Raw genomic sequence first — 25,917 nt, forward strand, 5'->3', positions numbered from 1 at the left:
GTTCTCAGATGAGCATCTCCCTACACATTCTGTTTCTAGAATCTACCAACAGGCCTTTTTTAAATCTCAGTTCCTGTGTCTCTGTTCCCTAAGCTCCTAGGGCTGCTCTGAGGTAGGTGGAGTCTCAACTCACCTTTACTCCACATATGGTTGGTGTGGCCCCTTAGGATTATGCAGCACCTGACCAGCACTTGCCCTCCACGTGGCAGGTCAGTCTGGCCAGTGTTCCTTGAGTCCTGGGAGCAACCACTGACATCTACTCTCAGAAGGTGGTCCAGTCCAGAACCAAGAATCTGCTTATAACTTAGGCAGAGGACAGTTGGACTCAGCTAGGCCAGGGTCAGGAAGTGGCAGAAGAAGGCAAGGGAGGCTTAGAGGACACAGGCTCACTGGTAAGGAGGGACCTCAAGTAGCTTTGTTTTCCATTGCCATTGTGGGTCAAAGTCTGGGCAGAAGCTTGAAAGAACGTACGTTCTTGAGGGTATAGTAGGCAAGGGTGCTTGTAGCAGTTGTAGGCTTTGTGTAGACCAGAAGTGACAGGTGTTGGCTACACCAGGCCAAGGAGTGGGCAGCCGCCATTACGCATGTGCTACATAAATGCACACCCCACACCTGCATGAGCGCACACAAAGAACACGTAGGTCCTGGCAGCAGAAACACCAGCCCCCCGAGTCCCTAAGAGCACTCTTAAGACATCGTTCTCTATATTATGCAACATGCCAGTCAAAGGAAATGTTTGTCTCAGCCTCCAAAGTCCTTCTGACTTGTTTCCTACTCTAAGCAGTCTTTGAGAATTGGCACATGTCTGTAAATACGTTTTGAATTAATCTTTCATAAATACTGTTATAGAAGTTATCTAAGTTGGAAATGTATTCATTAAATGTCATACATACTAACATACTTTTTTGTTTGAGACAGTCTCACAAAGCCCAGACTGGCTTTGAACTCTTACTAAGTAGCTGAAGATGACCTTAAACTTGAGAGTAAAGTAGTTGCTCTCTTCAGGAAAGGACACTGTGTACGTTTCTCAGAAATGCCGTATGTTCACACGTGAAGATCCATAACCTGTATGGAAAGGGGGCAGTCGTTCCAGCAGAAACCTTTGAGACCATGGGAGTGGATAACATTGCAGAAACTAGTTAGTTAGTTAGTTCACTTACATTCAGAGCAGGGCTGCCGTTATCTGAGCGGGGTCTTAAGAACCACAGTCATCAGTGTAGAAGTTCAGGTGTTAAGAGAAAGGAGGAGGTGTGGCCTGAGGAGACTGAGCAGAAACCGAGGACTAGCTGGTTTATAGTGTGTAGCCAGAAACCTAGCAACAGTGGTCCAGGGAGGGGAGCGGTGCTCTGAGAAGGAAAGATGAGCGTGGACTGTTGGGAATAGGCTGGTGTGGTAATCTCCTGTGTGGCATGGGAGTATCTGGGAGAACATAAGCTGTAAATTTACTTAAATCTCCACATGTATTTGAGAAGTTTTCAGAATTACTGAAGATTGGAGAAAAATGACAGCATAGGAGAATATTAAAGGTATGAAGAAAGTATGCTCACCTGGGAGGCAAGAGGGTTCCGTTCCGTTCTGTCTGGATACATTCCTGAGCTGAGCAGTTTTGCCCGCTGGACTTTATCTGTCTGTGATTGGCAGGTACCTCAGAACCTTCTGACTCAGAGCAGTGGTTCATTGCTCGCTGGTAGAGGGGGCATGTAAAAAAAGTCAGACCCGTGTAGTAAGAGTGTGGTGTGAGCTGGGCAATGGTAGTGCATGCCTTTAATCCCAGCACTTGGGAGGCAGAGGCTGGTGGAGCTCTGTAAATTTGAGACCAGTCTGTAGAGAAACCCTGTCTCAAATAACTAAAAACAAAACAACCAAAGTTTGGTGTGGCTACTTTTCTCCTGCCGGTGACTTGGGGATGCCATACAGGCAGCACAGCTGCCATTTTCCACATCCATAAAACTTGGGCTCTTACCAGTTCTGCCCTGTCTTTCAGATCACCGAAGTGGCCTTGGAGTACAGTAACTGTCGCGGGGACCAGGTGGTGGAGCGCCTCCTTCAGCACCTGCGGCGGGCAGAAGCACCCGTGTTCCAGTCCCTGGCACCAGAGCTGCAAGCCCCTCTGCCTGATACTGAGCTGATGGCAGCGTCCCCCTGCTGTAACAGAGAGGTGCTGCCACAGGGGCCAGCCCTCTCCAGGACCCACAGTGCCTGTGAGCTGCGTGTCAACCAGTCAGTGGGTACCAGGCCTAGCTCAGTGAGTGTGCCACAGTGCAGCTTCTTCGAGATGGCAGCCGCTCTGGATTCTTTCTACCTCAAGGAGCAGACTTTTTATCGTGTGGTGTCAGGCAGCATAGAATGCAGCAATTTTTTAACCTCCTATAGTCCTTTCAGCTTCTACACTGCATGTTGCAGGACTATATCCCGGGGCACGGCAAGTTTCTCTGGCTCTGCACAGGACGTCTTCACAGCCCCAGCCATCGAATTCTCTGCCTTAGAGAAGAGCTGTGAGGCCACTGCCCCGAGTTCCATTCCTCACATTGAGGAGAACAGGTACCGCTTTCCTGAAGTGGGCCTCTCTAGCACAGCCTTCACAGGCCTGAGCTGCAGAACCAACAAGACCCTGAACATCTACCTTTTGGATTCCAATTTATTTTGGTTATATGCAGAGAGACTGGGTGCCCCAAGCTCTGCTCCTGTGAAGGAGTTTGCCACAATTGTCGATGTGAAAGAAGAATCTCACTATATCCTGGACCCCAAACAAGCCCTCGTGAAGCTCACTCTAGGTACTGTAGGTGGTTTGCTCCCTCCGCATAGTAAGCGCTTGTTAGCTTAAGAGCTGTAATTTGCATTGATGGTCTTATTCCTGATCATGGGGATGACGCCAGCTTCATAGCTCATTTTTAGTCTTTAGACAACTGATCAAAAATTGTCTTTATCTGTTGGTTGGTCAGTTTGAAAAGAAACTAGTTTGTCCAGGAAATAGAGCAGAAGCTTCTGCCTGTCAGATTTTGGTTCAGTTTGTCAGCTAACTTGTAGGGGCTAAGAGTCTAAGACTGGCAACTTCTGTCACATTTCTAAAGCTGAGCAAATATTAATCACGAGGAACCTGGTTCCCATGCCAGACAAGTGGTGAGAGCCTTTCTAGTGGGACGTGCAGGGGCTGACAAGCAGGGCCAGTAACAGCCACAGTTGAACCTAGATTGTCTTGCTCACTCCTGTTCCACGGGGTGAATGTACGAGTCTCAGGGCCGCCAGGCCCCAGTTGTTGTGCTGGACTTTTATAGGATGTTGAAGACGCCCATCTTAACCCCCAGTGCTACATGGCCATGCACGAGCGTTGAGAGCAGGTTGCAGTAGCAAGCATGTGAGGTGACCTAAGCCTTTGCACTGTGGGAAAGCAGCCCAGAGCTGACTCCCAGGGCTTGGCAGCAGCAAACGGACTCATGCTGTTCCCGGACTTTGCCGAAGTTCCTGACATGCAGCACAAGAAACTAAATTCAAAAGCCTCATTAGTTCAGCATCACTGGAGAAGCAGGAAGAGCCCATGCTTGCCAAGTGGAGGAGGGAGGAGTGCAGTAGTGAGAGGACCTTGAGTTCTAAGTTTAGAGACTGAAGGCAGTGCGAGCACAGCTCCTTAAGTACTAGTCCTTTCGCCTGTTCTTGTGGAGCATTCCCATTAGCCACCTTTATAAAGGACTCACGAAATGTTGGTTATTCTGTGTCACATTACATATTATAATCACAAGAGCTCTTTGATGCTCAACGCAGACCTGTGGTCAGGCACTTTATGGAGTACAGTCAGTCACTCCCAATTTATGATATGTTGGGATATTCGTCTTTCTTAAAGTGAAACAACCGTGTATTTTATTTTGATGTTTATTTTTTTATGTGCATGAAAGTTTTGCTGCATGTATGTCTGTATACCACATGTGTGCTGTACCTGCAGAGTCTGAAGCCACAGGAGGCTCTGAGCCACTATGTGGGTGCTAGGAATCAGACCTGGGTCCTCTGGAAAAGCAGTCAGTGCTCTTAAGCCATTTCTCCATCTCCCCAAGCATGTGGTTTAAGTTTTTATGTTATTTTTTTATGTATATGATATTTTGCCTGTATGTATGTGTGGTACCCAGAGAAGCCAGAAGAGGTATTGAATCTCCTGGAACAAGCAATTGTGAGCTACCTTGTGGATGCTGAAAACTGAACCCAGGTCCTCTGAGAGAGCAGCCATCTCTCCACAGCTCCCAGCTATGTTTCTTTGTTATTGTTATTTAGCTTTTGCCCTCCTTTGAAACAGGGTTTGTCTACATAGCTTTGGCTGTCCTAGAACTCACAGTGTAGACCAAGCTGGCCTCAGACTCAGAGATCCTCCTGCCTCTGCCTCCCAAGCACTAGAATTAAAGGTGTGCGCGTGTGCACCACCACACCCAAATGAACATGTAAGTTCTAAAGCAAGTGGTGATTGGGTTCTCTGGATTCTGTGAGTAATGCTCAGCTCAGAGAAGCTCATAACACTACTTTGACTTCCCAGGTTTTCTGAAAGAAGCCCTCTTCAGGTTTCATTTCATCTTTTGTATCAACTCTGGCTCAGCTATTTTCTCTGTTCTGTATTTTGTAGCAGATTTGGGAGTGGTTCAGAATTTAGGCTTCATTCATGCTGGGAAATCATGGTTTCACAGTCCAAAACTGTAGCCCACAAAGCGTTGCTGAGCTATGATAAAGACGTGTCTTTAGTGTTCATGGCACTCTCTTCCTCCTGCTTCTACAGAGCGAGTCACTCTGTCAAGACCTCCATTGGAGGGAGTTGGAAGCGAGAAGGAAGTTTATAGACTAGTGCTGCCTCGCTGAGGCAGAGGGCTCTGAGATGTGGCATTGGTGGAAAGGGTGAGACTGTTGGCATGTTAGGACTTTGATTACTTACAGGTTTATTTATATATTTCCCACCATGTATAATTGTTTGTTTTTGTTAGCTTTTTTAAAAAAGAAACTTGAAGAACTTTAATAAAGGAAACAAAAAGCCCTTTGGTCTCAGATTAATGAGCACTAAACACTTCACATTGTACTGCACTGTGCTTGTAGTGACACTTAGAGGGCTTAGCATCCAAGGCTGCTACTTGCAGAGGGTGTGCTGTGTGCCACTGTGTGTTCTCGCGGTGCGTGTCTGCGGTAGTCCCTGTGGAAGAGAGCAGGATTGAATCCTCACAGTGTATTGAACACCCCACTCACACACTGTTTAGTTAGTAAAGGACTATCCTTTGAGTTACTGCTGCCAAAGTCAGGCCTGTTGGTACCCTGGGCCTTTGTGGTAGGGTCCGCTTAGTTGAAATGATTAAAAAACAAACAAAAAACATAAATATGGAGACACAGGCCTTTGATCCTATTACTCAAGAGGCAAGTAGATCTCTGAGTTCAAGGCCAGCCTGGTCTACATAGCAAGTTCTAAATCAGCCAGAACTATAAAGTAAGACCCTGTCTTGAAACAATAATAAAAATGTTGACATGGAAAATCATTTCAATTTTGAAGTATTTGAAATTTAAAGTAGGCAAGCTATTCTGCTTGTACCTAGAGCAAAGCTGACCTCATTTTCTCTTTACTTTTAGAGTCTTTTATTCAAAACTTCAGTGTTCTCTACAGCCCCTTGAAAAGGCATCTCACTGGAAGTGATTCTGCTCAGTTTCCAACTCAGCATTTAATCACTGAAGTGACAACTGACACCTTCTGGGAAGTAACCCTTCGGAAACAGGTACAGGATGGGAGCACCGTGAGGCCCTCCCTGCATGCAGCCTTCCCTGCATGCAGCCTTCCCTGCATGCAGCCTTCCCTGCATGCAGCCTTCCCTGCATGTAGCCTTCCCTGCATGCATTCCTGATCACTACAGGAACAGGTTTAGGAATGCCAGAGAGGGACAAAAGTCAAGCCCACTGCTATCTCTTAATTCCTACAGCGGGGGCTATCTGAGGGGAAACAGTCTGGTTTTGACATGCAGATTATTAGTTTAGTGGTGCAACATGAGCAGATTGCATGGTGCTTTTCTAGTTGTCCAAAGACCATAAAGAAAAACACAGTTATAACTAAGATAAAAATCCCACCATGATTTCTGCACAAGCAGTCAGGTTGACGATGTCTTTGAGATTCCCAGCACAGCAGGAAACAGCTGTGAGTAACTCTTGTCTCCCCTTCCCACAGGACGTTCTGCTGCTCTATTACACACAGTGGTGTGGCTTTTGCCCGTCTCTCAATCACATCTTCATCCAGCTAGCTCGGCTTCTGCCAGAAGACACATTTACTGTGGCCAGGTAAGCACACCAGTCTTGAGCGTCACGGGCTGTGCTGCTCTTAATCCTCTCTGCCAGCTAGCCCAGGCTAGGTGAGCTGGACGATAATGATCGTAAAAATGCTTATTGCTGTCTGGAATACAGAGAAAACAGGTCAAGGTCTGCTGCTGAGACATCTTGGGAAAGGGATTTCCCAGAATTGCAATCCAGCCCTGGGATTCCTTAGTGAAATCAAGAGGGAGACTTGGTTAATAACCATGTGTCCAGTTATGACCATGGTTGCTTTATGTGGGCTTTTGTTAAACACATTTTAAATCCTTTGTTTTGAGGCAGACTCTCCCTCTGGTTCAGGTTGGCTTGAGCTTACTGTGCAGCCCAGAGTGACCTTTAACTCTTGGCAGTCCTTCTGCCTCAGTCTACCAAGTGCTAGGGTTACAGGTGTAAGCCACCATGCCTGCCTTCAAACATCAGTTTCATTACACATATTCTTTGGCAGTTGGGTAGGTGGGAGATGTTTGCTTTGTTTTGTTTTGTTTTGAGACGGGGTCTATCTACTATGTAGTCCTGGCTGGCCTGGAACTCACTATGTAAAACCACACTGAGCTTGAACTCAGATCCACCTCCCTCTGTATCTTGTGTGCTGTGAGTGAAGGTCTGTACAATCATACCCAGCTCCTCAGCAGTTTTATATGTGCACCTCTGAGTACACTCCGTGCACACCTTTTTCCACCCCTGTGCCTTTTAACCTTCTTACTGTAAGTCGCTCACTTCCTGATTCATGTCATACTGCTGTTGTAATCAGCGTCACTCACACACTTATGCATGTGAAGCTATACGCTAGAGCTAGGGAACATACCAGTGGCCGAACTATTGGAGTTGAGTGCTTCCCTCCCTCAACATCTGTCATAGGGAGTGACTCTCCAGGGGGTTAGATCATGAGCCCTTCCCCTGTTCCTGAGTAAATGCTGTGAGTTCATGAATGCAATGGCTATGTCATGCTCAGAGTAGAGCATTTCAGATCCCTCCCCCAGTCATCAGTTCTTAAACTTTTCCATCTCCCCGAGTTCCTTCACTCTGCACCGTTGGCTACAGAAAGAAGCTTCTCTAATAAAAGCTGAGAGCAGCATCTGCCTGTGGAGTAAGCAGAAATATTCACACAGCATTGAGTAAGGAGAAATATTCACACAGCGTTTGTACATTCAACACTAGTAAGCTCTCCACTGGGGCCTTTGACCTCTATGGCCATGGTCTTTGATGAGTTTTGATGGACTTTTTGAGTTATAGAGCAGGCCTCAAATCCAGTCAGGAAATAGTCATGCCACTGACGTGCCTGTGGGCCACATCTTGTCTTGTGCACGCAAGCTGTGCCTTTTCCTTCCTAGCTGCCTGATGGCTCTTAGGTCCTGTGACCTTCCACTTCCTTTGCAGCTTGGCTTCTGTGTCCTGCAGCTGCAGTACTGCATCTACAGAAGGCTTCAGTCTGGTCAGCAACCATGAGCAATAGCAATAGCTTATCTAGTAAGCACTTTACCAAGCCCTTACATCCAGATCATTAAGTGAACAGTTAGACCAGACCGTGGGGAAAAAGCAGAAGACAGAGATAAAATCTTTCCAATGAAAAGATAATAAAAGGTGATTCATATCCACTAGAAGTACGTGTGGTGAAGACCACGTGCTTGATGTGAGTGCTTGCTTGCCTGACTGCTTGCTTCTTTCTTTCTTAGTGGCAGGATTAAACCTAGGAACTCATGCTTAGCTGTATCCTCAGCCATAACTTATAAAAGAATCTTTAAAAGGTAGTCGTGAGCGTGTGTATTTATATGTCACTTGCTGCCTGCTACTTATTCTTAGCAATGATTAGGGGCACTTTGGAGAAGTGCTAAGAGATCGTTACGTACATATACTTAACCTCAGAACGCTAGGCGAGTGAAACTGCTGAGTCCGTTGCTTTCTTTTGATTAAAGACACAGAAACCTTAGGCAACTTGTCCAGAGTTGTGCAACATGTAAATTCGGGGCTGGTACTCAAACTCAGTGTTGATACTGTAGACTCACCGCATTTAAAGGGGGCTGGAGCTGTGGTAGTGTGAGGGCATAGAGTGCTGTCTGGCATACACAATGCCCTGCCTTAATCTAAACTCTGCATAAATGTGCAGATGGTACCACACGCCTTTAGTCCTAGCACTAGGGAGACAGAGGCAGGCAGATCTCTGATACAGCAACCGGAAATGCCTGTATCAGTGATGTTGGCATAGGGGACATTTCTGTCCCTCCCTATATCAGTACTTCCCTGAATGAATGGAGAAGGGTAGAGTAGGAGCTATGTGACTCCTGCTGTGTCAGCTCATAAGCCACACTGAGAGGATCCTGGGGAGCAGCCTTGCGGCTGGGTGCAGTCCCTGTGGGTTTTAAAGGCTCTCACTTCACAGTGGACTCTTCATTGAAGTACACATTTGGAGGGAAAACACATTCAACTATAAAGGATGGTGGCCAGTACCACTTGGCAGAGGCAAGACTTGCCATTTTGTTAAAAGATGTGGAGGGCTTGCTCTCTTGCTCTTGCCCTCTCCTTCTTGCTCCTACTTGTTCCCCCTTCCCCCTCTCTCCACGTGCTCATGGCCAGCCTCTACTCCTCTCACTCTCTAGCTCGAGCTCTCTCTCTCTCTCTCTCTCTCTCTCTCTCTCTCTCTCTCCCTCCCTCCCTCCCTCCCTCTCTCTCAACTCTCTCCCCTCATGCCCTAAAGAAACACTATTCTATACTTAAAAAAAAAAAAGATGTGAAGAAAAAGCTTGCATTTGGTTGTGCCAATTTTAGAGTTTTCTGTATGTCTTTATGAAAGTATCCTGGATCTCAGGCTGGCCTCCAAATAACTATGAAGACAAAGATGACCTTGAACTTGCAGTCCTCTTGGTTTTGTCAAGTGCTGAAATTATAGGTGTGTGCCACCATGCCTGCTTTAAGGAGGGCGTCGCTATAAATTATGCTAAGCAAGCACTCTACCACCTTGTCTTAGTTAGGGTTTTACTGCTGTGAACAGACACCATGTCCTTATAAAGGACAACATTTAATTGGGGCTGGCTTACAGGTTCAGAGGTTCAGTCCATTATCATCAAGGCAGGAGCATGGCAGCATCCAGGCAGGCATGGTGCAGGAGGAGCTGAGTTCTACATCTTCATCTGGAAGCTGCTAGAAGACTGACTCCCAGGCAGCTTGGATGGGGGTCTTAAAGCCCACGCCCACAGTGCCACAACTAATGGTGCCATGCCCCAGTCGAAGCATACACAAACCATCACACACCTCATCCACATTCCTTGGCCATGTGGCAGTTTGGGCAAATACATAACACTGGTTTATACTGGTTTATACTGCCTGATCATCCCATACCACTTACACCTTTTGAAAAACCCTGTCAAATTAATAGGTCCAGGCACCTTCATCTTCCTTGTGCACTGATCATGAATATCGCCCCCTTAAAGGATGCCATCAGCCCTCTGTGGGGTCAGCACATGTGATCCTCATCATCTGCCCAGCCCAGTGCCTGCTGCTGGAGGGAGTTCATTCACCAGAGCAGTTGTACTGTGCTCTCCTAGTAATTAGTCACAGGGTGGGTGGCTTAACAGACACCATTTTTACATAGGTAAATTAATCTCCTGTCCTTGGTGGCACATGCCAGTCATTCTGGCACTAGAGATGCTGCAGCAGCAAGGCCCCGTGGTGGGAAGAGCCGAGGGGAGAATTGGCACTTTGTTAAGACAGCACATTGATCTTGGCCTTCATCTGGATTTATTGACTATACAGTCAAAGAGACCTGTTGTGTGTGCTGTGCTCAGTAGCTTTCCTTTGCTAGAACGAATGCATAGATTAAATACTCACCAGGTCCTGATGAGGACATGAAGGACTCTTTCATTGAGGTGATTGGGGAATTGATTCTTAGCTTCAGAATCTTCTGTTACCCAGGGTACACGGTGACGTGTTCTTAAAGTGTAGGTGCCTGACTTGCACCTGCACTAAGGCTGGTTCTAGTCTGGGCCATAGAAACACTCCCAAGTTCTTCAGGTTTTGGGCTTGTTTGGCCAATCACTTCTAGAGCTTGCCTGGAGGTTCTAGCCGGGGAGTGCAGCTACTCATATACCCTTGAAGACTGCTCCTCCTCTATTCAGGGAAGCTCGCCCTTTTCGACCAAGCACACAGCTTTGGGAGGAACGCACATGGAGCGCTGAGAGAGGAAGGGGATACTTGCCTCGCTAGCCAGATCAGCCGAATCAATGGGGTGACAGATATTGCAGCCAGATCACTCTCACATCTGGCCAGTCACTGCTTACCAGTCATTTTCCCTTTGCCTCTCTCAGGATCGATGTGTCTCAGAATGATCTTCCTTGGGAATTCATGGTTGACCGTCTTCCTACCGTTTTGTTTTTTCCCTGCAATAGGTAAGGCTGGGGTTTTGTTTTCAATATTGTGTAGGTAGGGCTCCTGTTAAGGGCTGAAGATGAAATGAGCTTCCATTGTAAATCATTCATTATGTTCTAAGCTATTGTTAAAATAGTGCCATTAGAGATACAGAGTGGAATAGCTTTAGTGTTGGAATGTCATGTGTTATATTTATTATTTTTGTTTTTTGAGATAGGGCCTCACTATGTAGCTCTGGCTATTCTAGAACTCATTATGTAGACCAGGCAAGCCTTCACCTCAACCTACCAAGTACATCCCTGGGAACTAGACAGCCTGTGTGAACCTATAAGGATAATTGACAGGAAAGTCCTCACGTTTGTGTGGGGTGAATCCTGCTGTTACCCATGTGTCCCTCTCACTCGAGGGGCACTGGCATTCCCTAACCTCTGCTCCATTCGTAGAGACCTATCTCTGCATGTATACAGTCTGTCACCCAGCTGTGCTAAAAACTCCAGCAAACAGGGATGGGACATTAGCAAGGAGGGTTGGGTTTGGTTATGAGTGTAGACCCAAACATTTCCACAAAGAAGGAAATGAACTCTTTACTCTAAAGCCAGACAAGCTGGATGCTGCCTCCCTTGTCATTCACAGACAGCTTCCCTTTGGGTACAGAAGAGATCTACGTGGGAACCACTCACACCCCTTGTGGGTGTGTGGGAAATGCAGGGTCCTTTCAGGAGGACTGGTCCTTGGCACTTAAAGGTCACTGCAGCACTGCGGTGCTTCTCTGGCTTCTCTGCCAGAGGGTTTCCTTGGACTATGTTGAGTCACTCATTGTCTCTGTTTTTGCCCTTTATCTCAGAGACTGTGAGCTAGAGTACTTCCTGTGGTAGGTAGCAGGGGCTTGTCAGCTCACACACTAAAAACAGAGTGACTCGATCCACTCCACGGCTGGCTCTGCCACAACGAACTCTCTAAGACATATTTAAACTGCCATATAATGAGAAATCGTGGACACTAACACCAGCAAGTCCATCTGTGTGTGACACAGCTGGGCATGCATTGTAATGATATTAAAGTTAGAGCCTTTGCAGGACTTTGGGAGCAAGTGGACTGATGAGTATCTGTATGCCAGGACAGACACCTGCCGGGCAGGCGCACCACAGGAACGTCCATGGCCAGCATCCCTTCTGCAGCTCTCTTGTATAGTAAAAGGCTGGGTGCAGGCCAGGTGTGGTGACAAACACCTTTAATTCCAGCTTGGGAGGCAGAGGCAGGTGGAGCTCTTTGAGTTGAAAGCTAGCAGGAATTATAAAGTGAAACCCTGTGTCACAAAACAAAACCAACAAACAAAAAAGTGAAAACTTTAGGTCCCTGCAGCCCTCCTTTGTCCGTTGATACTAAAGAGCAGAAGACTGTCCATGTCTGTTAAACAGAGTTTAAATCAGAGTCTGCTGCTTTACAGTGAGATTTTCCTCACTTCCTAAAAACGGGCACAAGTGCTTAGTGGTCCAGAGAGCATTACCAGAAGCTTACCCAGAAGGTAGAATGTGACTATTCACTGCCCGTATAAAAAATAAGTAAAAGGAGACAGATGGTGACAGAGATCAGTGCCGGCCCAGCAGGAAGCAGTCATCTGAGTGAGGACTGAGGGGGTCACGAGGCAGCGTCTAAGAGCTGAAAGTGGTTCATGACTATCAACTATCAAGTCCAAAGGCTCACAGAAGAGGAAATGAAACCACTGTGGGATCACATGTAATAAGACTGTTTTCACGTTCACCTGTTCCTGCTATTTTTAGTGAAAGTTGTATGTGTGCTGTGGAAAATGCAAATTCTGTGCACAAAGTGGAGATGTGCTGAGAAAGAACACTAAGGTGTTGTTGACATGGCTGCTTCTGAGGTGTGAGGGCTGCGAGCATTGGAAGACGCTGCTTGTATGCTGTCTACATCCCTGCTAACTGTATGCACTGACTGGGCCCCACTGCAGTCATAGAGGACTAAAATCTTGGGAAGAGTCCTGCCTTCTGCCCACAGAACAGCCTGTCTATGCCTAGTCTCTTTTTGCTCTGGTCTTACCTCTCCTCATCAAAAGTGGGAGGAGAGAAGGCTGGGGTGCAGACCACCTCCTTCTTGCATAGAGAGCTCTTAGAGCCAGTCCCCCCAAACCAGCAGTCAATGCCCTACTTAGAGGACACTGCAAGCTACAGACACCTCCACCTAACTCTGGGCCAGAGGATGCTCCAATGCTACCCCCAGAAGAACACCACCGCTTCTGGGGAACTCTAACTAGCACTGTGTTTTCAGAACAACGACCTTTTTTGGGGTCGGGGTTGGGGGGGAGCTGTTTTCCAAGACAAGAGTCTTACATTGAATCTTAAGCTGGTCTAGAACTCTCTGGGTAACCCAGGATGACCTTAACCCTCTGGGTGCTGAGATTAATGATGGCAGCCACTATTCCTAAATTCAAAGAACTTCTTTTTGGAAGCAGTTTATAGATATCCTGTGTCCTAGCTACTTTTTTAAACATAAAAAAAAATAATAATAATAAAAACCGTGTCCATGACCTGGCCTTTAATCCCAGGACTCAGAATGAAGAAGCAGTTGGATCTCTGAGTTTGAGGACAGCCTGATCTACAGAGCTAGTTCCAGGACAGCCAAGGCTACACAGAAAAACCCTGTCTACAAACAAACAAATCCAGTATTTTGATCTTAAAAAAATAAATAAAATGAAATGTATGTGGTGGGTGGTGTTGGCACACAACTTTAATCCCAGTACTTGGGAAGCAGAAGCAGGCAGATCTCTTGAGGTTTTTGGCCAGCCTGGTCTACACGGCAAGCTCCAGGATGGCCGGGGCTATACAGAAAAACGTTAACTTGAAAAAAATAACTAAAATTTTCTTTTACTAAAGGTGTGGGGTGAGTATGGTGGTACAAAGCTTTAATCTGAATGAATACTCAAGAGGCAGAGGCATTTGGATCTTTATTTGAGGCCAGCCTGGTTTACATATGTTCCAGGCTAGCCAAAGCTATAGAAAGCGGCCTGTCTCCAAAACCAAAGCATGACCAAAAGTAAATAGAAGGTTTGAGAGCATTCTAGGGGACTACAGCATCACCCCAAACTTCAGAGAGCGTCCGTTGACCAGTGTCACTCTGTAAGGCTTCCAGGACACTCTGAGCTCTCGCAGTTCTTCTGAAGGAAAGCTGCACCTCTACTTGGCCCTAGAAGTCAGGCCTTTGCTGCTTGATAGAGTGACAGGCCCAGTAGTCCACTCTGCACGCATTCTGAGTGCTTTGCTCTCTTTTGTTGGCGAGCACTCATCAGATAATTGGTAGACACAGCCTACATGTAAACTCTGAAGTCCTTCCTGTTTTCTGTTACATGGAAGTTTAAAAATTGTAAAAGGCTATCTGGAGGCTCTCCCTTCCAAACATTGCATAAAGGGGTATATAACTTTATTTCTTTTTTGTTGTGAGGTAGGATCTCACAATATAGTCTGGGCAAGCTTCAAACTGCTGGTTTTCCTCTTGCCTTGAGTGCTGGAGTTACCAGTGTGGGTCACCATGTACATTTTGGCATATCTATCTCTTGTGATTTTTGATAGGAAGAGTGTTATCTATTAATGAAACATGTTCTGTCATGTTCAGGTGTTTGGCTTCTGGATTCGTGTGTGAAAAGGTTATACAAGTTTTCAGTTAATGCATTCCTCGTTCCATTTTTAATTTTGTTTAATTTTATTTTGGTTTTTTGAGATAGGGCTTCTCTAAGCAGCCTTGGCTGGCTTCACAGTTGCTCTGTAGACCAGGCTTAGCCTCAGATTGATAGAGATCCACCTGTCTCTGCCTCCCTGATGCTGAGATTAAGGTGTGTGCTAACATGAAAGCCTTTCTAATTTTAAAAAAAGTATTTATGTCTAAATATATGGGTGTTTTACCTGCCTGTATCTGTGCAGCATGTTACAGCGTCCTCGGAGGCCAGAAAAGGGCATTAAATCCCCTGGGGCTGACATTTTAGACAGTTGTGAGCCACTATGTGGGTGCTGGTAATTGAACCCAGGTCCTCTGTAAAAAGCAGCCCACAATCTTTTTTTTTTCTTTTTTCTTTTTTTCGGAGCTGGGGACTGAACCCAGGGCCTTGGGCTTGCTAGGCAAGCGCTCTACCACTGAGCTAAATCCCCAGCCCCAGCAGCCCACAATCTTAACCACTGAGCCATCTCTCCGCCCCACCTTGGTTGGTTTATTAAGGAACAATGCAATTTTTTTTTCTTTTTTGAGACAGCCTCACTGTATAGCCCAGGCCTGCTTCAAACTGCAGTCTTCCTGCTTGAGAGATTATGCATGATGCCATAAGGTTTAACAATTCTGAAAAAGCTAATGTTCAACACTCAACTCATTTAACCCTTGCAACAGCCCTATGAGGCACATGACACGCCCATCCCATTTTACAGAGCTCAAGCCATTTGTCTGAGAATATGTGTCACTGAGCAGGGCAGCATGGGTGCTGCCTTTGGGATCCTGTCAGCTCTGTTCTTTCCTGAGGGTCTGGATTCCATCTGTTGACTAGCCTAAGGGAGGACTATAGAAAGAAGTGTTTTGAGTTATGGTGGCTAGATTGCCTCTGCACCACACCTGTGAGAGAAATGTAAGAGGCTAACAATTAGACGGCAAGGTCTGAAAAGGACCTTCCTGAATTAGAGCATGGAGGATGTAGGAACCCCTTTTAACGTCACCATTGTCAATCCTGTGCTGTCAGGTTGAGTAGCTGTGATTCATCTTAGTCCTTTGGTTGGTACATTGGTCAGTAGCACTGCCCGGGTGTGAGCCCAGTGTCCCCTGGCTGGAGTACAGTCAAGAACACTTTGTGCTGTAGACACTGTACAGTAAGTGTGCACTGTTGCTGGTTTGATTTGTGTGTACTTTCCGTTTTACTGATCACTGTTAACAGCCGTGGTAACCAAGGACAGCTCTGTCCCAGGACTGTGTTCACCAGCTTGTGTAGCTCACAGAGCAACAACATTCTTCCCCCTCCCTGATGCACTGGCTTGGGGCTTAGGCCCGAGCATGCTTATCTCTCTGAAAGTTGAGTACAGAAACAGCTCTGTCCTTAGGAACAGATAAACACTTTATTCAGATTTTCTTAACTGCAGTGCAAGTCTGTGGGGCTCCTCAACTCCACAAAGAACCACTTGCCCTGGCAGCACTGCCTTCCTTTCAGCAAGAAACCAACATCTTTTCTTAGTCAGAAAGGCCAGTCTGACATCCAGTCCCATTTGTCTCTGCATTGTGCCTATTGAGACCCTCACTTTTGACTTTCCCTTCCTCTCCAGAAAGGACCTTAGTGTGAAATACCCTGGAGACCTCCCCATCACCCTCCCGAATCTGCTGCGGTTCATTCTGCATCATTCAGACCCTGCCTCTGCCCCCCAGGGCCTTACCACCAGCCCTCCTACCCAAGAATGTGCCCAGAGCGAGGCCGTCCTGCAGCGTGAACACATCTCTCACGTGGAGAATGCAATGCAGAAGCTGCGGTCTGAGATGAGCAGCCTCCGCCGTACACAGGAGCAGGTAGAGGGCCGGCTCTTTAGTGCCCGCAGGGATGGGCACCGCCTGCTTCGCCGGCAGCGGACCCTGGAGCAACAGCACAGGCTACTCAGGCGCCACAGCCAGAAACTGCAGGCTCTGTATTTGAAGAAGGCTCGAGAGCTCCAGGAGCTGGCCAGTGCCTCGGAGACCCCCCTCCCTGAGCACACATGGCTCAAGGTCCTTGTGGCAACTATGGAGAGGGAGCTGGAGCGCCAGGGTGATGCTAAGGAGCCAACACCTCTGGGGAAGGCTCACCCCAACCACTCCAAGCCCATGGGTGCAACCCAGTTACCTGGTGACACCCCTCCACCCTCTAGCGCCAGCTCCACTTTGGCTTCAGAGAGGAAGCCTGAGAACAGGACAGACTAACTTTGGAATGAGATGAAGGAACCAGAGGTGAGAACTGTACATTGGGAATATAGTTATGCAAATTTTATTGAAATTTATTGTAAATAAAGATTTTCTCAGTGGTCTACAAAATGAACTTGAATGTCATTCAGCATTTATTGATCAGGAATGTCATCCCTTCCACTTATTGCACAAACTGGTAGCTTTGAGACACAACAGTAGCACGGTCCGCTTGAACATATATCTAGAAATGTCAGTCCTCGCTTCAGTGGCTTAGCCTCGGAGTTCCTGCATGCTCCCCAGGATGAAAGGCTAGCCTCTTGCTCATCGGAAGACCTGACCACAACAGTTACACTACTGGGAAGAATGTGAAGGGAAGTCGTGACTCACTAACCATTGCAGCGTGTGGCTCCGCTGCACACTTGAAAAGGTAGCTAGTGAACCAAGGGCAGGGAAGACTTGCATGGTTGTTCAATAGTTCCATAGGTGCTTATTCTCCCCCCTGGGACCCCCCAGTGCCCCACAGCCTGAACTTACTCACTCATGCCCCTCTGTATGGACTAACTCAAACTTGAAAGACCCCCTGGCAACGAGGGCGGGGGGGGGTGTGTGATAGGAAGCTCCCCCAAAGTGTAAATGATAAGAATGTGATGATGTCTGAAAAACAGACTTCATCAGCAGAATACCAGCTGCAGCCTGTATCGTGCAGTGATGCACATGCTCAAACTTCGGTGCAGAGGTCAGTGGATGGTGGAGGAAAGGGTCAGCAGTGTTTAGGCTGCTGGCTGCAAGAAGCAGAGGTAGAAAGGTGGGTGTGGGGCGGGAATGGGTCAGAGCCTTCAGCCTCAGCCAACTCCAGGGCAGATCCTTTGAAACCTTCTGTTCCCCTCCTAGAACTACAGAGTCACTGCTCCCAGGTCTAACACATCCAAGCCAGCCTTAGCAGCCCCTGCTGTGGCCAGTCCGTCCTTGCCTACCTCTTGTGTGACTTAGCTATCTCACCAGTGCCCAAGAGTCTTTCTTCAGCTGTTTCTGCCGGAGCTGCCCGCCTGAGCTGTCTTGTTCCTACCTTCACAAATGGCCTTTTTAGCTGTCCTTCCTTACCTTACACTGTTTCTTAGCATCTGCCTCCCCTGTCCACATATTGGTATACACTGCTAAAAAGAAGTGTTCCCTACAGCTCCTCCCTTGGGGTTCCAGAAAATGGATTAGGTTTACATGCTTTTTAAAGCTGTCCCCAGACTAGCCTGAAGCTCTCTGCTGCCAGGGCTAGCTAGCCACCTACTCATCACCAAGGGCGCCAGCACAGTCAGGTTTACTCGTAATAGTTTAGAATGCGTATTGTGGTGGTGGGTTAACATCTGAGCAAGCTTATAGACATCAGAAATAGCCTGGAGGCATGCTGCTGGCTCCCTTACCAGTGAGATCTGGGCCCTGAACTTGGACTCCTGGTGACTCTGTCGTAAGTGATCGTGTGCACACTAGAAAGGACCTTCTGTGGCACACAGTACCTTGAGAGCTGGGACAGGGAGCTCTGTCTACAAAGCCCCAAGGATCAAAGTGAAACCCAATACCCATGGGAGAAGAAAAGGAAGCTCACTTGTGAAAAGGTGGGGGTGGGGGTGGGGGAGAAGCCACCCCTACCCCCAACCCTCATTCCAGTGCAGAAAATATTAAATACAAAAACAAAACCTTGCCTTCCTGGGCCAACTGGGTTTCAGACTTCAAGTAGCTACCACGGGCTCTGGTGTTTCCAGAGGACCAGAGCAGTTTTCTGCAAAGCCTGTGTTGAAGGGCTGTACTGGGCATGCTCAAAACCAAAGGGCAAGAGACTGCTCTGCTAAGCTGCCTGGCAACCCTCGGGACTCTCGAGATGTCCTTCATAGGCTTCCAAGCACGCATAACAGCTTCCTCGCAGTAACTGCCAAATCTACACACTGCTATATAACAAAGCTGAAGTAAAGAAAGGGAGAGGTGCGGTTTTCCTCCATTGCTAAGCAAGTTGAAGCACCCCAGTTTCACCTTTCACCTCCTTTCCGTATGCATTGCTAAGACCTCAGTGCACCCTGCCAAGGGCACCTGGGGCCTGACCAGTCGAAGACCCTCCATGATCATACCTCAGCTCACATGAGTACAGTCATTATCAAGCCAGTCCATCCATCTGGTGTTTTTTAAAAATTGGCAAAAAGGCTTAAACACGTGCTTCTGGGCCTATTTACAGTTCACAGGTTGGTTAGTTCACGCGTTACAGTAGTAGCTCCATCAAGAACAGGCTCAGCTAAAACATTCAAGTAAAGAAAGCGCTGAGAGGCCATGAACCCCAGCAGGGTCAGGCCTGCCCACTGCCTGCAATGGACAGCCCACCAGGAGGCTGAGGAGGAGGCCAGAAGAGCTGGGACCTGGAGTCAGTGCATGCGATGTCAAAGCCCAAGGAGACCATGCCAGCAAGTGTCAACCCCTCTCACATAGCAACATGTCTGCTTCTGCCCTCTCAGTGCTTCTGGGCTGGCTGCAAACAGAACCATGGCCTTCGCAGCCCAGCTCAGCCATGCACTTCCGGGCTGTTGGCGGTCATCAATTTGGCCTTTCTTTCCACACATGGCCCCTTGGCAGAATACTGCACCAGTAGAAAGGGCTCCTTTGTCTCGCCATCGCCCACGATGCTCTCCTCATCCTCTGACTGGCTGATGCGCTGCAGCCGCAGGTAGCACCAGCAGCCGAGGATCAAGGCCCCCAGGGCAGCTATGGCGATGAGGATGACAATGACTGTGACTACCCCAGTCGTGGGGCTGTGGTCCATAATAGACATGGTCAGTGCTTGGAGGGGCTTCTTCGGTGGAAAGCTCTTGGTGTGCCTGGCTCAACGAGGCCGGGATTCGGGCTGCACAGGACAGTCCTGAAAGACAAAGCCAGGAGAGAAGACTATAGGAGGGGCAAGGCGCTCTGTAGGGACTCAGCTGCCTAGTTGCCCCTTGCTGGGTCTGTTTTTAAGATCTTAAGCTCAACCAGTCCTGCCCTCACCCCAGTGACAACCCTGGGATTGGCTTTCCATTGTGTCTGCCCAGATGTTTACCCAGCCTACCTCCCCCAGATACTTCTGACACCCAGGTGCTTCATGTCAGCAAGCCCCTCTGATGGAAAAGGAAACGGGCACCATAGCAATTGAGGCAGAGGCTGTAAGACGACTGGCCACTGGTTCTGTTGAAGGTATACATTGTTTTTTGTTTGTCTTTGAGACAGAGGCTCACTCTACAGCCCAGATTATCTCAAACTCATGATGTTCAAGCCTTAGCCTTCTGAGCCTGAGTACCACAGGCATGAGCCACCAGTGTGTATCCAGGACTGGTGCAGGAGGCTAGAGAGGAAGGATCCAGAAGCAGACAAACAGCATCAGCTCCTGTGGGAGGACCAGGTAACAAGAAAGCCTCAACCTTCAGGGTCTCCAGGGTCTGAGCTTCTAGAACCTAGGGGGAAAATCACAACAGCAGACAGCTTTGCCCCATGGAGCTGTGAAGACACCAGTTTTCAAGAAGCCTATGGCTGTAGGGCAGACAAACAGGTCGTGGAAGACATAGGTACTGGGGAAACTTCAGGGAAGGCAGGAGGGGTAGGGGAGCTAGCTCCTTCTGTCTGCAGAATACCATCTAGTATAGAAGCCAAATTACCAAGGGATCAACACTCTCAATTGTCAGTCCAGCTATGATTACATCAGGAGCACGAGGGCTCAGGTGCTGTGATGTTAGCTGGGAGAGCAGGTGAACTGCAAGGAGGCCACACTGGCAGGGGAGAGCATTCACCACGGGGGAACAGCACTGCTAGGCCTCTGAAGGCAGGGGGGAGAACCTGGTGCATCACCCTGTTAGAGTGGCAGCGGCGTGAGTGCCAGCTGGGCTCAGGCATGCTGAGGGAGTGATGCCAGGACATGGAAAGCTGAGCTGTTCCATCATCAGGCAACTCCATGTCACCGCCCAGCCCTCATCCTCAGCCAAGGTTGTGAGCGGTAAAGGGGAGGGAGGCTGTGGGATGCACACAAGGCATGGAGAACCGGGCCTCCAGCCGTCCTAGAGCTGTACCCTAGAGCCCAGCCAGCCACAGCCCCAAGGAGTCAGCCGGGGCTTCGCTACTGTGTCCTCCCAGGTGCTGAAGCCAGCAGCTTCTCTTCCGGCCCTCACACTTCCTTACTAGTGCCCATCAGAAGTGGACACCAGAGTAGTGAGAGGGATGAAGACCCCATGGGCATGTCCTGCACAGGCCAGGCACGACCTACACTGAGGAAGCCTTAAATGTCACTGTCTTGCCATTCACATCACCCAGGTAGATGGCACTGTAAGATTCACACTCCAAACATGATGGGACCTGCCACATCCTTGAGTAATAATCTCCTTAGAAATGACTCTCACTCAACCATCAAGGCTACCAGGGGTCAGGTCTGCCTAAAGGTCACAGGCAGCCAATCAATGCCCCAGAGTGTCCAGAAACAAGGCCCTATGACCAGGGAATACCATCCTCGCCACATGTGCTGGTCTGCAAGGAAGCTCCAGGCGGGGATTGAGGGGAGCACCCTCTGATTCTCAACCTTCACAGTCTCCAGGGTCTGAGCTGCCTGGGTCCTTCTCATCTGGTTCCCTGTCCACTCCTGCAATCAGAGTACAGGAAATGTACCCAAGTGCTTCCCATTCCCGCTCACTGCTCTCCAGCCATGTGCTTTCCAATGTCCTCTGACCCCTAGTTCCTTCTGCCCAGGGTGCTCCATTCCCTGACCTTTGATCACTAGGTCTTGAGTGGGTTCAACCGTGCCCCTGGCTATACTTGGCACAGTCCAGAAACTCTGCTCTGTACCCTTCAAGGTATAGGATAGTTCCCAAAACTTTAATGCAGAGTAGCCTGGCCCCAAATGGCACCCACGTGGAGGTGGAGGAAGAAACTCTGACCTAGTTTACACCAGCTTCAGGAAGGAAGTCTCTCCAACCAAAAGGCCAGGGAAGCTCCCTCCCCTGGCTTGGCTGCCTGGCTTTCCTCCATTCCCAGAGCTGCGGGTCCCAAGAGAGCTCTGCTAGATCCATCAGTTCCCACAAACCCACACAGCCAGACCACACAGGACACCCACTCTGCCTCCACCTGCATGTCCTCCTGTGGGCTGGACCGGAAGGCAAGGCAGTAGCAATTCAGAAAGGGAAGTCTGTGTTTGGGGTCTGGGGTGGTTCCGGGATGGGAAATGGGAAATTAAACAATGGCACCATGATCTGAGGGAAACAGCTGTCCTGTAACTAATGAAGAAACTGAGGCACAGGCAACTCAAGCCGAGAGAGACCCCAGGAGAGCAGGCATGACCTCAAACTCATGCCCACCCCAGGCCTGGAGGTGGATAGAGCCCAGCATATACCGCTCGCTTCTAAGCATAATTAATGACTTGTGACCCACCAGGCATGCCTGCTCTGTGGCCACCACATAGCCCTAATGGGCTTCTTGTTTCTTTTCTTTCTTTCTTTCTTCCTTTCTTTCTTTCTTTCTTTCTTTCTTTCTTTCTTTCTTTCTTTCTTTCTTTCTTTCTTTCTTTCTTTTTTTCTCTTCATTTAGCAAGCGTTTCCTGAGAAGTGATCTAAAAAAAATCCAACTCTGGGCCAGACACGGTGGCCTCAGAAGGGAGGGCTCCTGAGGCTGCCCCAGCATCCCCTGCAAGCCCTGGCTACCACTCATACCTCATGAACTGCCCTGTGGTTGCCTCCGTCCTTAGTACTAAACTGGGCACTTTCTCAGATGCTGCCTCTTCTCACGCTGGCCGGCACCCCCTACCTGCCCCCATCTTTCCTATTCCTAAGGCCCTCAGCTCTCTGCAGTTCTAGTTTACGGTGTTATCCTGGCTGTCCTCCAGAGAGTCTAAGGAAAGGTCACTGTCCTCAAGTTCACAGCTATGCTCTACCTCACATAGGTACTCAATAAAGACTGAGTATTCCACGCCCAGGTATGTGATGATGAGAAAAGTGACCTGGCTCACATAGGGTCAACCAGAGGACCTATCCCTGAGCCAGCTCCCTAAGGCCAGGCTCCTCCCAGATGCCTAAGCACAGGTCCCCATGCCTGGCAGGAAGCAGCCTCAGGGAAATGAGGATGTAAGTTCAGGACAGGGGCAAGGCATGACAGGAGAGCACGGCAGGTCTGAGCCCTCTCAGAACAGAACTCAGTGGTTCTCAACCTTAATGCTCCGACCCTTTAATACAGTTCCTCATGTTGTGGTCACCCCCAACCATAACATGTTTTTCTTGCTACTCTGTAACTGTAATTTTGCTACAGTTACGAATCACAATGTAAATATCTGTTTTCTCTATGGTCTTAAGTGACCCCTTATGAAACTGTTGTTCCACACCCAAAAGAGTTGTAACCCACAGCTTGAAAACTAAGGTAACTCTTATGCTTGGGGCAAGGAAGGTGGCAACAGAGAAGCAGAACCCAGAGGATACTGGGATGCCCTGCATCTGGCTTGTACAACCCTCTGCATACACACTGACCACCCCATTTCATTCACCAAGGCTCATGGGTCAGACATAACATAACCCAGGTTCCAGGACCACCTCAGAGCTATGCCATCACGTCCTTATCTCCTCTCTACTTGTCTTGACCATCCCATTCCGCAGATGAGGAAACTGAGGCACATACCATGTCCCTTGTTGGAAGCAGCTACAGTGACAGCTTTCAACATGTGCCTGGGCACTCCATAGCCACTCCAGGCTGCAATGGCTGAGAATTGTTGGGCCTGGTTTCTCAAGGCCCAGAGTGATGGGTAACTGGCGCTAGGATACACTGGTCTCAAAATGACACACAGTGAGACCTCTGGGCAGGGATCTCTTAAAATTCACACTCTCCTTTAGGTCTTCCTTGGTAAGGGGTCTTTTACTCCTACCTCTTCATGGAATCCCAAAAGTAACCCTTCACCCCACCCAGAAGACAACAGGGCGGGCCAAGTCCCCTCTCTCACCCCACAGCAAGCTGTTCTTAATGACCTCCCTTTTTCTCTGTGACCCCTTGTACTCCAAGGCACAGAGCCTGGCCTGGACCCAATGTCACAAATAGCCTCTTCTCTGGGGACACCCTCTGCTTGCTCTTCACTTAACTCAGCACCAGGACTACTGTACCCAGCTGGGCACCACTCTGACACTCCACCGGAAGTGTCCATCTCCCGGGCCTCCAAGGGAGTCAGGAACACTGTCCTGCCTTCAGGACACCCAAGGGCTTCCTGCACTGCTCCCTTCTCCAGCAGAGCCACCTTCCAAGATTCCTCTTCAGGGGACCCCAGGCCATTAGTATTTCCTGCCCCAGGTTTCACTTGGTCAAACCCCAAAGGCACCACTGCCGAGGGCTTCTGCCATCCAAGGCCTTAAAAAGAGGACCAACAGCAACAGGGAAGGGAAGGGGACATCTAGCATGGCTGTAGCCATTGTCTCCTCCCTCCCCTTCTAGAAGAGAAACCTGCTCCAGATGCCACCCTGCTCCCAGTTCTTATGCCAGGAGAGCAAACTAAGACCGAGAAGTTTGGGGACTGCCCGGGGTGACCTGCAATCTCATAGTCCAAGCCTGAGTCCTGCTTCTAATCGTCAGGGTCCCATCTGGCCATGCAACTCTGGCAGTGATATAATAGTAGACGCTGAAAAAGTTCCTTGGTGCCACACTTTGGAGCTCAACATCTCATGTGGATCTCTCCAAAATTTCTGCCTCAAAACAACCCGAGACTACTCTTCCTACTTGACAAATAATCTGTAGCTTAGAGAAGTTAAGTAAACAGCCCAAGGTCACACAATTTAAAAGTGGAGGTGCAGATATCCGGGCAGCCCCGATCCTAAACAATCGATTTCAAACCTGATTCTAAAACGTCCTATACCTGTCCTGTCTCCTCTCTCCTGGAAACTGAGCGCAGTAAGTCGGTGTTTGACCCCCTCCTTAGGAGCTAGTCTAGGTGACCTGGGCCGAGAGAACTAGACACTAATGACAAGCGCCCCAGCAGCTCCCGCGTGCAGAGCGCGGGCGGCGTGCAGGCGCGGTGCCAGGCGACGCCGCGTCTCTCCCACTCTACCGAAAGAGCAAGGCGAGGCGCTAGGGAAGCAGGGGCCTGTTCAGGGGGTGACAGCTGCGGAGGAAACGACAGCTGAAGAGACAAATCAAGTCCGCCTAACCCCAGTTAGGTTTTTTTGGGGGGAGGGAAGGGGCTCCCGAAGACCCAGTCAAGTTCACGCCACGCAATTACTGCCGACCCGACCTGAGACCAAACGCTGCGGCTCAGCCTCAGTTTCTCCACCGATGAAATGAGCACCAGATTTCCCTTAGGCCCCTGGTTCCCCTCGATCCCATTTTGACCACGCTGGGGCGCTGCCAGGAACCCCGTCAATGCGGAGTGAGTGTTCCGGGCAGCCCGGAGGATTCGCGCAGGACGTAGAACCGGTCGCGGAGAGGAGCAGATGCCCAGCCAAGCAGCCTCCGCCCCCCGCCGCCTCCTTTGTCCCAATCGCGCGGCGGAGGACAAAGAGCCCCCGCCCGCGCGTGGCATTCGTCGCGCCGACCCGCCAGCGCCGCACCCCGGACCATCCGGAGCGTCCCTTCACCCTACCCGCCTGCTCTGCCCATCCCTGCTCACCATGTCGCGGCCCGCAGTCCGGTGCAATCAGCCAGCAGCAGCTCTGCCGCCCCGGCTCCGCCCGCGCGCCAGCCGGGTCGGGCCGCGGAGCCCTCGCCAGACGCCAGAGCCGGATCAGCAGGGGGCGAGGCGCTTAGGCTCCGCCCTAGTTGGGGGCGGGGCGCTCCGGTGCGGCCAACTGGAGATCGCGCTGGGACGGTGGGGCGGGGTGGGGCGGGATGGATGGAGTCACGTGCGCTTGGGGCCGGGAGGCACACAGTAGGCAGAGGGGGTGTAAGCAAGGGGGTGGGTAGTGTTGCGCGGCAGGCGGCTCCTCGAGCTGGGGCAGGGAGGGCGGGCGGCCGGGCTTCCTTGAGCGCTTATTGGGTGCCGGCTGTGGTGTCCTCTTTCTTCGAGGGGTGTCCCAACCCAACGACAGAGGGAAAACTGAGGCTCACGGCGGCAGGTAAGGGTGTGCTACACCGCCCGCAGGTGGCAGGCACCGGTAGAGATGAATGACTCTACTTTGGAAGGGAGCTGGCCTTTTTCCTTTTCTCTTTTCCTTCCTTCCTTCCTTCCTTCCTTCCTTCCTTCCTTCCTTCCTTCCTTCCTTCCTTCCTTCTTCCCTCCCTCCCTCCCTCTCTCTCTTTCTTTCTTCTTTTTTAAAATTCCATTATCATCCTTCCAGCCACTCACCCATCTGCACCTATCCTGTATCTTGCAGCGCCCTTGAG

General features: G+C 49.4%; 2 protein-coding genes across 3 annotated transcripts in view; one reads left to right on the top strand and one right to left on the bottom strand.

Moving 5' to 3' along the window:
• The window catches only part of Txndc11 (thioredoxin domain containing 11), a 55,207-nt gene extending 38,490 nt beyond the window's left edge, over window positions 1-16,717 (top strand). For both annotated transcript variants that reach the window (XM_032914235.1, XM_032914236.1), the window contains 5 exons: window positions 1,985-2,774; window positions 5,587-5,729; window positions 6,173-6,282; window positions 10,611-10,691; window positions 15,978-16,717. In XM_032914235.1, the coding sequence (XP_032770126.1) occupies window positions 1,985-2,774; window positions 5,587-5,729; window positions 6,173-6,282; window positions 10,611-10,691; window positions 15,978-16,602 (1,749 nt within the window). In that variant the 3' untranslated portion in view covers window positions 16,603-16,717. The remainder of the gene's footprint in view (window positions 1-1,984; window positions 2,775-5,586; window positions 5,730-6,172; window positions 6,283-10,610; window positions 10,692-15,977) is intronic.
• Window positions 16,651-25,333, bottom strand: Snn (stannin). Its single transcript, XM_032914238.1, has 2 exons — window positions 25,205-25,333; window positions 16,651-19,477 (listed from the first exon to the last, which is right to left on the bottom strand). Exon 2 carries the CDS (start codon window positions 19,388-19,390, stop codon window positions 19,124-19,126), a length of 267 nt encoding a protein of 88 aa, XP_032770129.1. The 5' UTR covers window positions 19,391-19,477; window positions 25,205-25,333; the 3' UTR covers window positions 16,651-19,123.
• Window positions 25,334-25,917: the final 584 nt, after the last annotated feature.

Source organism: Rattus rattus, chromosome 9 (assembly GCF_011064425.1).
Source record: "Rattus rattus isolate New Zealand chromosome 9, Rrattus_CSIRO_v1, whole genome shotgun sequence".
In the NCBI taxonomy this organism is placed as follows: Eukaryota; Metazoa; Chordata; class Mammalia; order Rodentia; family Muridae; genus Rattus; species Rattus rattus.